Here is a 12948-nt window from a genome sequence, read left to right as displayed (position 1 = left end):
TGGATGCTTTATATCTGAGAATTTACCCAAATCTAAATCATCCTTTGAGAAAACATCAGAATATTCTGTGAGTAATTTTGCCAATTCACCCGATTGCTCTGTTGACAGTTGTGCAGTTGATTTTTCCCATAATTTGTGAATGTGTTTTGGCACATTATGAGTACCTATTCCTCTCACACAAAATTGTAATTCAGGGCTCTGTAGCGAACGCCGAGTTGCCCTTTCTTCACGAAAAGAATTAGTATAGGAATCTGTTTCTGGGATAACTTCATCTATCTCTTCAGCCCTACCTACAATGTGTCCCCTGTTTAAGTGTAGGTATCTATCGGTAACGTTACATATACCTATAGTCACCTCACTCTTCAATTGTTCTATGGGAGTTACACTATCTGATTTGACTAATAAATATGGGATAAGCAATCCTTTGTGATCTCTCTCGGGCGCATGAATTAAGAAAGTTTTAGTTGGGGAGGAGTCGAGTGTTACTTTAGTTTGGAAAACTGTGTTTGGTGGTACTACAACCTTCCTATCTAGAACTACTTGCTGAACAGCGTAACGTGCGTCTTGATTTTTGCTAGAACCTTGTCGCCTTTTAACACTACTGTATCATTTGCTAAATCAATTTGACCGTTTTGGGCCTTCAAAAAATCTAAGCCAATGATGAAAGTGTCGACTATCGGGGCAACTAGTAAATTCCACGAGTAATTACATTTCCCTATAGCTATTGGTACACCTATCATCTTTGTAGCGACCATGTTACTTGACTTCTCTGCTGACAAAAACCTATCTTTTTAATACCACTTTTTAGCTTTTTATGTCTTCTTCTATGGTCACCTTGCCAGTTAGTTTAGAATTTTAGCATAGTTAGGGTTAGAGGCGTCTGTCTCCTGAAAAGGTCAAAACATTACCGATGCTAGCAGAGATAGGCCTATGTAATAAGTAATTAATTAGTTCTCTGTTGGTGGGACAGACGTATCCCCATACTTTTGTTTGGGCACTGGCCTGGTGACCAGTCTTTTTTCTTTGTCTTTTTCTTCCACTCTGTGCTTTTTAACAAGTGTTCTGCGCCTCTGATCATTTTGTATGTAAGGGGCGCAATATAAAATTTAAATTATTATTATTATTATTATTAAAGATACTATGTCAGATTTTTTGCCGATTTGTCCCAAAAAATTTGATTTAAAATTCAATAGGTATTTTGATGGGGGTGGAGAAAGTTACAAGCTTTTATTTGAGCCATTGCTCGAAAAAGTCCGTCAATTATTAGTAGCAGTGAAATAAAGTGCTCAAAATTAGTTTTTGTCGGGATCCCGACAATATATCATGTGACCAATTCTTATGTGTTTTATAAGAAACGTGTGGGGCCAAAAATCTGACATAGCATCTTTAAAGATAATGATAAATATCAGCGGTTTCAAGTACCACTTTAAAATAATCTGCATACAATTAAAAATAAAGGAAGATCCTACCTTATGTCTTTGGAGGTACCCAAGTCTCTCTGTGATTGCTGTCTCCATTTGAACCATCTCATTCCGAAGCTTGTTCACTTCCTGAAAACAACAAAGAGGCAATGAATAAAAACAGATTACAATCTAGTTTTGTGTAATGTATTTTAAGCGGGTCTTTGTGGAAGACTACATTTGAAACAGTATTGACAAAATAGGGAGGCCGTCAAAATCTGGGCTGAATAGCTCAGTTGGTAGAGCGACGACATGTTAAACCAAAGGTCATTAGTTAAAATCCTGCTCAAGTATATTTTTCTTTGTTCAACCCCCAACAAATTTATTTAGAACAGGGCTGACATACATTAGTATAGGCTTTGAAGACCAATAATAATCTAGATATTGACAAAATAGGGAGACCACCAACATAGGGCTAGATAGCCCTGTCGGTAGAGCGCTGGCACGTTAATCCGAAAGTCATTGGTTGGAATCCCACTCTAGGCAATTTTTCTTTGGTCAACTCCAAATCATTTAAAACATTTCCAAATCAGTTTCCCTTGTGGTTTATAATATTTAATAGTAACTTTGTGATGCTTTTTATAGCTAAAATAATCAAATATAATTTAAATGTAAAACAGATCAAAGTAGGAGGACTTTCATGCCTGAATCTAGGATTAATCTTCTATCTACCTTTCTGAGAGTTCCTTCCACTTCTTGACTGGCCGTAAATCGCCTCGTGAGGGCTCTCTCATTCACCCTGAGTACGGTGATCTTCCTGGTAGCTTCAGCCATTCTACGCTGGGGCTCATCTCCACTCTGCTGCAATGTGTCCAACAACCTCTGAAAGAATTGAACAATAAACACCATAAAATTTAGAAATGAAGCTGCCTGAAGTAAGCCAGAGGTGAGAATAACCGCTTACAAATGGTATGGCATAACAGTACATATGTATACTAAACTTTGGGAAAATACCAAGATTGTGCAAGCCAAATCGAAATGAACAAAATGAGAACGAACTTCAAAAAAGATATTTAACAAAAAGCTTACATTGAATTCTTGAACTTTGGCCTCCTGCTGTTCTATCTGGTCTACAAACTTGTGCTTTGCTTTGTCCCATGTTTCAGCCTGCCCTTCCCAGTCTTCCTGTTTTTCCTTGTATTCCTGGTAGAGTAGACCCTGCTGGTGGCGTAGGACGGCGAAACGACGACGGTAGACAACGAGGGACGACTCGCAGTGAGTCAACTGTGTCTCTTTATTGGAGAGTTCCTGTAGACAGAATAACACTCAATGGTCAATATAGAATGAAGGCCTTTTCACACTCAGAAAATCTATGTATTGAACGTATCCATTTCCATAACGTGGATAACCTTTCAAACTACAATTTTTCAACATAGTGTTCACATTCACAGGAAGGATGAACAAAGAAAAATCAACTAACAGACAGAGACAAACAGATAAAGAGACAAAGACAATCAACCAACAGACAAACAAACAGATTGTCTTACCTGTAGCGCAGGTATGATTTGCTCATTGAGGGAGCTAATAATTTCTGCACTAGATACAGCCAATGCCTCAAGGTAGCTGTGACAAACAGACGGAGACAAACAAACAGACCAATCAACCAACAGACAGGATTGTCCTACCTGTAGCGCATATATGATTTGCTCATTGAGGGAGCTAATAATTTCTGCACTAGATACAGCCAATGCCTCAAGGTAGCTGTGACAAACAGACGGAGACAAACAAACAGACCAATCAACCAACAGACAGGATTGTCTTACCTGTAGTGCATGTATGAGTTGCTCATTGAGGGAGCTAATAACCTCTGCACTAGATACAGTCATGCCTTGAGGTAGCTGTGACAAACAGACATACAAAGACAAACAGACGAAGACAAAACAACCAACAGACAAACTGACAGGATTGTCCTACCTGTAGTGCATGTATGAGTTGCTCATTGAGGGAGCTAATAACCTCTGCACTAGATACAGCCATGCCTTGAGGTAGCTGCATGTGATGAAGTGTAATGGCACCCTGACCCGCTTCCCTTAATGCCTGCAGATCCTGCTCTAGTCTGGTAATCTGAAATAAGACAAAAAAAAAAAATTTATTTTTAGAAATTGCAAATCAATCAATCTGTCACCATTATCCTGAGGATGTTGGCTCCATAGAATTTTGTATGTCTTCTCTTGCATATATTGCGCTCTTCGCTGTTCCAGGTAGAAGGTTTTGTTAGCCATGATGTCATTTTTACATTTCTTTCTTAGAACATATTGTCTATTTCTCCCAATTATTGCTTGAATTATTCCCAGAATGCATTTTGTTGAAAATCTTTTGTCACAGGTAACAAAGCAATGTCGCCTGCATTATACTAATGACAAATTTTACCTTGTTATTGGCCCTGTCCAGATTAATGCCCCCTTTCTCGCTCTCGTTCCTAGTCTGTCGTAGCTCTCGTCTCAACTCTTCATTACGTCCAGTCAGCTGATCCAGCTGAGCTTTCATTACAACATTCGCATCGTAGTTTCCACCTGAGGTCTTAGTTTCAAGAAGCTACAAAAAACATTGTTATAGAAATGAGTCGTTAAGAGGATGGTTTAAAAGTAGAATATCCAATTCACTGAAATATCCATCAATGTTTTAATTTTACTTTTCTGAACTAACATGATCTGGCTTTTTGTAGAAACTAAATATCCAGATAAAATAACGACCATTTAGGATAGAAGACATGCTTAGATGTGGGGGGAAACCAAAGAAATATATTCAAGGGAAGCCCACACAGTCAGAAAGGGACTGAAAACCCAATCCACGTAGTGCCTCAGGCATGATTCAAAGGTAAGGAAAGATACCACTACACCAACCAACCACTCTGACTGATGTGAGCCAGCTGTGCCGAAAAACCGCAGGAGCTAGGGTCATTGGCAAAGAAGTGGTTCTAATCTTACCACAACCAGCCTTTCAAGGTTCGGTATCTGAAGATCTGTTGAACCACCTTGCTCATTTTGCTCCTTCAGGGCTGCAAGGATTCCTTTAATGCTTAGTTCCAATTGTGCGTTCTCATCCATCAGTTGGCGGTTCCGAGCTTCGATCTCAGCGACTCGGTTGCGGTTACGTTCCGTCGTCTGGTCTGCCTTGACGAGCTCTCTCTCTAGCTGGTTAGCCTGGTCAGAATGAAATGAGAGAGAATCAGAAAATTTCATTTGACTTTTATCACAACCTTGCATTCACTATTTTATTAGCAGCTCACTCACAGTGAAGATACTTGCAAATCATGTCATCATTATGCTTCATTTGAGAGGCCAAATTATCATTTACGAGGCCCCTCCGATGCATTTTAAAACTGTTGAGCATCTTACGGACAAGTCGTGAAGTTGCAAGGCATGTCCAAAACATCACAGTAGCCCATCCAATCAGGGCCCAATTTCATGGCTCTGCTTACCATAAGCAAAGAATCGGCGCAGGGAATTCTGCGTTTAAGTTAAGCGTATTTCAAAGGTTAGCAGGAAAGTTTTATGTGCAAGTGCGTACTCCTCGTTATAAGGCGTTCTTTGCTTACACAGCTTGTGCAGAAATTTGGCACTTGCACAGTAAGTAGAAAAAGGTTATCGTAAGCGCAGAATTAAGATGTAAACAGAGCCATGAAGTTAGGCCCTATTCTCATCCTACCCAAAGAGCCACCCCAATCCCACTCCCATCATCCTACCTTAAGCCTGAGAGAATCCGAAGGAGCAATCCGTTGTTCACCCTTCACAAACTGTGTCAACGTGTCCCCCAGACCGATCCCGCCAGACTTCTTCTTGACCTTGAGTCCCTCAGTAAACTCCTCGATGGCAACCATGTCATCTGCCGACAACCCGAGTGCTACTGCTCGCTGAGCTCTCTGCTGGGCCAGAAGACGCACTTGTTTCTTCAGGTCCAATCGCTCAGCTTCGAGTCGCTCCAACTCCTGGCTTAGGACCTGAACCAAAAATGTAACAATGCCACATTTAAGGTACTCGTCCTAATGTGAGGTGATACATGTAAGGGTCTACTCTTTTGTGAGGAACTATCGATATATGAGTTAATACTTGTATGTGAGGTACTCAAATGGGAAATACTACTCAAACTAACTAAAAACCAAGAAGCACACCTGTTTTAAAAACATTCAAATGCTTGTAGGGCTCTTGTTTTGTGTCTCTAAATGCACATTTCATTTCAATTTCAAAAGAAATTTTCAAATGTTTTTATATGGATAAACTCATAAAATAAAGTCCTGTGTGCTGTGTAATGCATGTAAAAAAAACAGTGCACTTATCGTGAAGAGAAAGGGTTTGCCCCGGTGTTCCTGGTTTGATTGGCAGCATATTGCGCCACAGCACCTTGTAAACCATTACATGGTGCTATATAGTCAAATATAGTCCCAAATTTCGTGCAGGAAAATACTGAATGTTGAAGCGCCTTGAGCGTCACTGAGTGCGGATACGAGCTATATCAAAAGCCACTACTATTATTATCCCTTACCTGATTGAGTGCCCTATCCTGCTGGTGCTGTAATGCTTTCGTCAGTCTGATCTGACCGAGGTCGAGAGCTTCTTTTGGGTCAAGACCTAGTCTCCCCCTCAACTCTTCATTCTCTTCTAATAGATCGTTCAGTGCCATCTCAAGCTTGTTGACATTCTGGGTTAGGTCTTCGATGTTGCTGGAAGGGAGACCAAGTGGATTGGTAAATAATTTTTTTTTACTTAAACTTTCAGCTTCAGATTTCATTCAACACTCACTTTATTGAAAAGCTAAACAAACTAACGAGACTGTGCTTCTCATACCATCTCAAACGGGAAGCTACAAAATAATAGGCACCAACTTGAAAAAAAACAAAAATGCTTACCGGTCTCTGACTGTGATATGTTTCTTGCACTCTTTAATCTCTTGCACAGCCTCAACAAGACCATATTCGCCCTAACATCAAAAACAAATCAAAAGCTGTTACAAGCTGCACGATTATATAAGTTTTGCTATTCAATATTATTTCATTTATTGTGCACAAAACATCAGAGTCCATTTTCATAAAGCTACTAAGCAGAAAATTCTCCTGAAAATTCTTCCAAGCAAGAAATTACTGGGGTACAAGAGTATAATTGCTGGTAACCTATTTTTGCAAAACAAAAGTGGTTTGTGCATAACAAAGTTCCTGTGCTTACAGTCTTTATCAAACGTAGCCTAGTTTTGAACAATATGTTATGCAAAATTGTTAGACGCAATAATTTCCCAAACATGTAAGCAATGTTGTTACTGACCGCTTCATATTCGCTCATTCGGGTCAGAGCTTCGGTCAGTTGTTTGTCCTTCTCTCTAGCGTCAGCGTCAGCCTGCTCCATCCCATCCTCCGCATATTTGGTCTCTTTCTCTTGATCCTTAATCGTCGACCGAAGATCACGGATCGTGTTTTGAAGTCTGACAAGTGGCGCTGAGTAAAAGATGAAGAAAGTTATCAAGTTATCATCAAGCAATCCCAAATCGCACAGTACTATGTTAACCTTTGTATGTGCTTAGCAACCAGCAGGAAACCACTCAAAAACACTATACATAACACAGTATTTTGGTTGATAACCTATTTCTGCTAAGCAAGATTTGTCATGCGTGATTGTAGGTAACATATTTCAAGAGAAATGATAACTTCTTACCACCACCCTGTGTTGCATCCTTTTTAAGATCCTCCAGTTGGTTGGTCAGTTCAGCCATTTCATCTGCTGATATCTCTAACTGTTTCTTCAAGGAATCCAGCTGCTTATCTTTGTCTTCTAATGCCTTCAAATCAATCAAAAGAAGTATACACTGCTTCATAGGTTTGAAATGTTTATTTATCTATTTATTATGTTTTAAAAAAAAAGAAGATAAAAATACAAAAAGACAATCCAAAACAAAATACAATTGTTTTAAATATTGATTGGTTTCATCATTAAATCCATACACTGAAGAACAAAGGATTGCCCCAAATAAACCAGCTATTTTAGATAAAAAGACTCCAACATCAGTAAATCTTTACTGAAATTGATGACCTTGGCAAGCCAGGTATTTTTGTTTTCTTCGTTTTAATTTGTTTATATATTTATTAAAAGTTATTTTTAACAAAAACTGAATTTTAATTTTTAGTTGTTTCTTTTGACCAACCCACCCACAATTGTGGCAAGAAAGTTAATTTGTTTTGAACATTTATTATTCTGAATGGCGCCCAAGACCCAAGACCAGTATTATTATTGAAGGTTAAATTCTTTCTGACCATACCTTTGAGAGTGCAACCACTGATGTTTTATCGGTGTCCATCTGAGCTGCAGTCAGCATCTCCTTAAGATGTCTGTTTTCACTTATCACTTCTTCAATCTTTTCATCCTTCTCAGAAAGTAAATTCTGGAATCAAGAAGAGAAAAATAAAACATCTTTATATAAAAAAAGATCAGGATGTTAAATTTCCATTGGGATATTAAAGATTACTTTTAATTTACCAATACACCAATGCGTGTTGAGCACTCTACACTCAGTAATTTCCTCCCATCCCTCCACAGGCATAGTACTCAGGTGGGATACAACTAACAACTAACAACTAACTTTGCTACTCAAGGATTCAAGGCACTTTCAATTATTATGTTAACCTTTGAATTTTGAAAATATCAAAAGAAATTCCTTTGTAAAATAACACATATCATAGTCTGGCTTTATAAAGCATCGATTCCTTTTCAAATCCAGAATGCCCAAACCCTCTTGGTGACCTCACTATAGTGCTGGGTGAAGAGAAGCAACTAAGTCAAATATGGCAAATTAAAGAGTTAAATAAACTGCTGGACTTAAGTCTAACCTTCCACTCTTCCACTTTCTTATTCAGAGCCTCCATGATGTCATCATCTACACCTGACTTGCCTCGTAGCTGGTCCGTCAAATCTTGGATCTTAAAAAAAAAAAGCAGACAGAATAATGAGAAGTTTATAATAATAACAATAATAAAGAGACATTTAAAAAGCGCAAAAACAATAGCAGAAAGAATAACAATAAAAGTCTGGACCAGACAAAATTTATACAAAGCAGAGTATTACACAGTAAAATAATTCAAGGAATCTAGATACAGAAAGCTGGCAAAAGTTAAAAAGTTAAACAACCAGTTTAAAAAGATGAGATTTACAAAAGTTAAAACAATGTACACAGTCGGATGCTGATATCAAGTCATATTTTTGCACATAATATCTTGGGTTGGCCATTAGTTGGTCATCAAGAATGGACAGTCAGCCACCATTGTGTGTAATTATATTTGGCTCAATGATAGGTAACTCAGAACACTCTGAGATTCCAGCATTTCTTCCCAAAATTGCAGACCAAGGGCAGACATTATGTGCGTGTAACGAGAGTGCAAGGGGTCTACACAGTCATGAGGGTGGACAGAGGATAAGATGTTACCTGTTCCTTCAAGATCTCGTTTTCTTTGTCCAGATTCTGAGTGACGGTATCCGTCTGTTGCAGGACTAGTTTCAGCTTAGCATGAGCCCCGGCCATGCCGTCCATGTCTGTAGCTGCTGTCCCCAGCTTGGCCGTCATCTCAGCACACTGCTCCTGGAGCTTCTCATTGGCTTCCGTCAGATTCTGGAGAAAAAAATTTTGGAATTAACGTTTTAAAGATGTTAAAGGAGGGATAAAGAACATTAGTTGGTCTTACCTATACACTGATGTCAGGATACGCAAATTATTTAGCATGTACATCATAGTTACCAGTACTGATATTTAAATACCCAAACTGGTAATCACGTTGTACATGCTAAAATAATTTTGCTGACATTTCACAAACGCTACAGCACCTCAGCAAGTAATATTTTCAGGGAACTTTCTACTAACATCATCTTCAAACCGTGTAAGTTTAATGTTAATCTGTGGACATTGTGTTTTGTGTCCTACAAAAAGTACCGACACCCTATAACAGTGGTCCACCAGCCAAACACCAGTTGAAACACCTGAGGACCAGTCAAAATTTACTCCAAGTGGTCCAGCTGGCTAGTTTAGTGTTAAAAGGCATCCATATTTCCTACATTGAGGACTAATGAAAAGACAAGCTAGCTAGTCATGCTGGGCAGTCAATTAAAATGTTAATGTTAATCTCTGGTCAATGTTACCTGGATTTCTTCAAGCTGATCGTTGAGTTCTCTGTTCTTTCCTCGTAGTTTGTCCTGAAACTCGACGTCATCACCTCGTCGTTGGAGCATGCTCTCCCGCTGTGATTCCATCTGACGTTGGTAATCTCGGAGATCTGTTCGTAACATGTCATTCTGTGGACAAGACGGTGGAAAATATCAATTAGTCTGGTAGATCGGTTGTGTTTTAAAAACAAACACTTTCTAAGCTTGTAGGAACAAATTCAGCTATGGGGCATTCCCAAAACCTAGCAGTGTCGATGGGCCAATTTCATAGATCTGCTTAGGCGAAAAATACAGTGTTTAACAATTGTCTGCTTAGCAGTCACAAATTATACCAGTCACAAATTGAGTTTATTGATCAAGAGTTGTTTTTAAGAGAAATTATTGTATCTTTGAGGCTTTTCATCACCTCTGACGTCTCTTTGTAATTCCGGGGCTATCTGTTTTACCCTGAAAGTTGAAAAACATCGTAAATGTGAGCCATCAAGTGTGAGGCTTCCAATGTCTAAAACACATAGACTTGTAAAATTCTACGCAAAATAAACAAACATTTATAGTTTTTATACAAAGTTGTTGAATAACTTACATCACGTTTGAGCTCCCTGATCTCCCGTTCTGCTTCCTCAGCTCTGGATGCAAACTATAGAGGGCCAAAACAAAGCAATAATAAAGTTACATTAAAACGGGTAAAGGTATCTTAAGTTCCGCAGATTCATAATTTTTGTTACACGGTCACCTTAAACTGCATACAGCATGAGAACTGCCTGTCAATTAAAGGGTAGTTGAGCTTGGCTTGATGGTGCAAGGAACAGGAACAAGATAAGCCGGGCTTAGCTTTTGCTGAAGCGTGTAGGCTGGAGCTAGGACTAACTTAAACTGAAACTGAAACAAGGAACTGGAACGAGGTTCTAACTCACCCTTTCGCCATCTCTCCGTTCCTTAATCAGCTCTCTGTCCTTCTCTTTCAGCTCTCTCTGGAGGAGATCCGATTGTTGACTCAGCTCATGGATCTCGTTCTGCAAAGTTCGGATGTCTCGAGACCCGGAACTTGCTCCCAGACGCTACAAGAAAGTACAGACATTTAGAATTTGTGTTCCTCAAACAGGAGGGGAAAGACTTAAAGACAGCGGACACTATTGGTAATTGTCAAAGACTAGTCTTTACAGTTGGTGTATCTCAACATATGCATAAAATAACAAACCTGCGAAAATTTGAGCTCAATCTGTCATCGAAGTTGCGAGATAATAATGAAAGAAAAAACACCATTGTCACACGAAGTTGTGTGCTTTCTGATGCTTGATTTTGAGACCTCAAATTCTAAACTTGAGGTCTCGAAATCAATTTCGTGGATAATTACCTCTTTCTCGAAATCTATGTCACTTTAGAGGGAGCTGTTTCTCACAATGTTTTATACTATCAACCTCTCCCCATTACTCGTAATCAAGAAAGGTTTTATGATGATAATTATTTCGAGTAATTACCAATAGTGTCCACTGCCTTTTAAACTGTTTGCTTGTACATTAACCGTGGCATGTTGTGGCTGAGTGGTCTAGTCACACTGGACTCAAGTCCAAGGCCAACATTCACTTCACAGAGCTGCTAAAGTAGACAGCTGAGCTTAACAAGAATGATTTTTTTACCAGAAATTTATCATGAAGACCAGAATCAAAGTGAGAACAAAACTATCTACCTACATGTAGTTTAACATATGAACTGGTTTTTACTTCAACAAGTGCTTTTTCATGTGTCCTTAGTGTAAGCCTACTTTGATTATTTGAATTTTTAAGATATTCAAAGGTATTTATCAGCCTTGTCCGAATGGGTGGCTACAGCTTTGACTGCAGCTAAATGTCATTATGCTTTGAAGTATGGAACGTTCTTAGCAAATCCCTTCGCAACAGTCGCAGCCATAGCTGTAGCCGTCAAAAGCGGCTTACGAATATACTGCACCAACCTGCAATCTCTTGTTCTCCTCCTCAAGATCTCTGATCTGATCAAGTAGAGCTTGCTCTGCATAGAGAATAAAAGATAATGCTGAGTAAACTGTTCACCGTTTGTATGTGACACATAAAGACTCTAGGTGAGAGCAGATAACATGAAGTTTAATGACCCAAGTAATTCAATGTAAAACACTCGCTCATTGAAAAAGATGTTTACTTTCTGAGTTTTTGTGGCCATAAACTCAGAAAATCTTTAATGAAGCTTTCCTTTAATAAGTTAGAAGCAATATTCTGCTATAAAATACTCATGATGTAATTTGTTATTAAAAAAACAATTTATGCAAGTGTTTTCAAGGTGTGGGCAACAATCAACTATTTTTCCAGGGCCTGTTGCCACCTACTCCTAAGGCTGAAACAGGGCTGCCCCCTTTACAGTCAATACCGATGTAGGCTTGGGTATTATCCACTAGGAGCCTGGCTGGTAGAGCAGAAAGCACCACCTCCCCAACTTAAAGGGGAGAACTTGAGAAGCTAAAAAAATATGTACTCACCGTTGCGGACTCCTTCTTTGCCTTGGTTCTGGGCCAAGTTCTCCAGCTCCTCAAACGCAACCTTGGCCTGCTCATTCTTCAGCTGCATCACGGAACGAGCGACATCAAATAATTGGAGAAGGTGATCTGCTGACTCTGAGGCAGCGGGAGCAGCCTGTCAATTAATTAATTAAATTAATTACTTAAATAACAACAACAACAACTAATCACTGTGACCACCAACATATATAGTAGGTAGCTTAAAGAGGTGTCAATGGAAAGCAAGGAGAGTGGCATGATAATTTTGGAAACGAACTGCAAAACATCTGAAGCATCTTCTAATTATCAATATAGGGGACCTACCATACATTATTTATATTATTTATTTATCGAGAATTGTGTCAGTGTTCCTCAGTATAGACGATGTGACCTTTGACATCACATGTTTACAAAAGACCCACAGAGCCTGGACTTCCTGCAGGCACGATTTGTACACAGCTCAATGAAAGAAAACATAAAATCTTATATTTTATGGAGATTTCATTGTCTAATTAATATAAACTTTTATATAACTGATAAAAGGGGGCACCCCTCATAACTTATCCAGCTTTTACTTTCATAACTCTTGGATTTTTGTGGAAATTATGACACAAAATGTCATATTCACGTACGACCTGTGCAATATCTTGCCTGCCAGAAAAGCCAAATAATGTACAAGGTCACACTTATTGTAAACATAGTTCACATGATCTATACATGGCAAAATAAAAAGATTACATATAGGCCCTAACACGTGTTTCACCAATCAAATGAAAAGGATCTTAAGGCCCCTATCCTATGCATGTCAAACTGATTGTCTTGTTATAACAAGTCTAGGCCAGTAATC

General features: G+C 38.9%; 1 protein-coding gene across 1 annotated transcript in view; it reads right to left on the bottom strand.

Annotated features, from left to right (window-relative positions):
- Nucleotides 1-12948, bottom strand: part of LOC117291559 (centrosomal protein of 290 kDa-like) — a 32624-nt gene that overhangs the window by 18552 nt on the left and 1124 nt on the right. Inside the window, exons 3-21 of the mRNA XM_033773359.1 lie at nt 12084-12237; nt 11547-11602; nt 10510-10653; nt 10179-10232; nt 9572-9724; nt 8865-9047; nt 8272-8361; nt 7704-7826; nt 7103-7226; nt 6716-6885; nt 6307-6377; nt 5943-6120; nt 5146-5400; nt 4388-4603; nt 3831-3995; nt 3375-3524; nt 2490-2708; nt 2133-2282; nt 1470-1550 (exon numbers count right to left, since the gene is read on the bottom strand). Coding sequence (XP_033629250.1) covers nt 1470-1550; nt 2133-2282; nt 2490-2708; nt 3375-3524; nt 3831-3995; nt 4388-4603; nt 5146-5400; nt 5943-6120; nt 6307-6377; nt 6716-6885; nt 7103-7226; nt 7704-7826; nt 8272-8361; nt 8865-9047; nt 9572-9724; nt 10179-10232; nt 10510-10653; nt 11547-11602; nt 12084-12237 — 2736 coding nt within the window. The remainder of the gene's footprint in view (nt 1-1469; nt 1551-2132; nt 2283-2489; nt 2709-3374; nt 3525-3830; nt 3996-4387; nt 4604-5145; nt 5401-5942; nt 6121-6306; nt 6378-6715; nt 6886-7102; nt 7227-7703; nt 7827-8271; nt 8362-8864; nt 9048-9571; nt 9725-10178; nt 10233-10509; nt 10654-11546; nt 11603-12083; nt 12238-12948) is intronic.

Source organism: Asterias rubens, chromosome 6, assembly GCF_902459465.1.
Source record: "Asterias rubens chromosome 6, eAstRub1.3, whole genome shotgun sequence".
Lineage (NCBI taxonomy): Eukaryota > Metazoa > Echinodermata > Asteroidea > Forcipulatida > Asteriidae > Asterias > Asterias rubens.
Note: the sequence above shows the minus strand (reverse complement) of the source record. Positions and strands in the feature narration are given on the sequence as shown.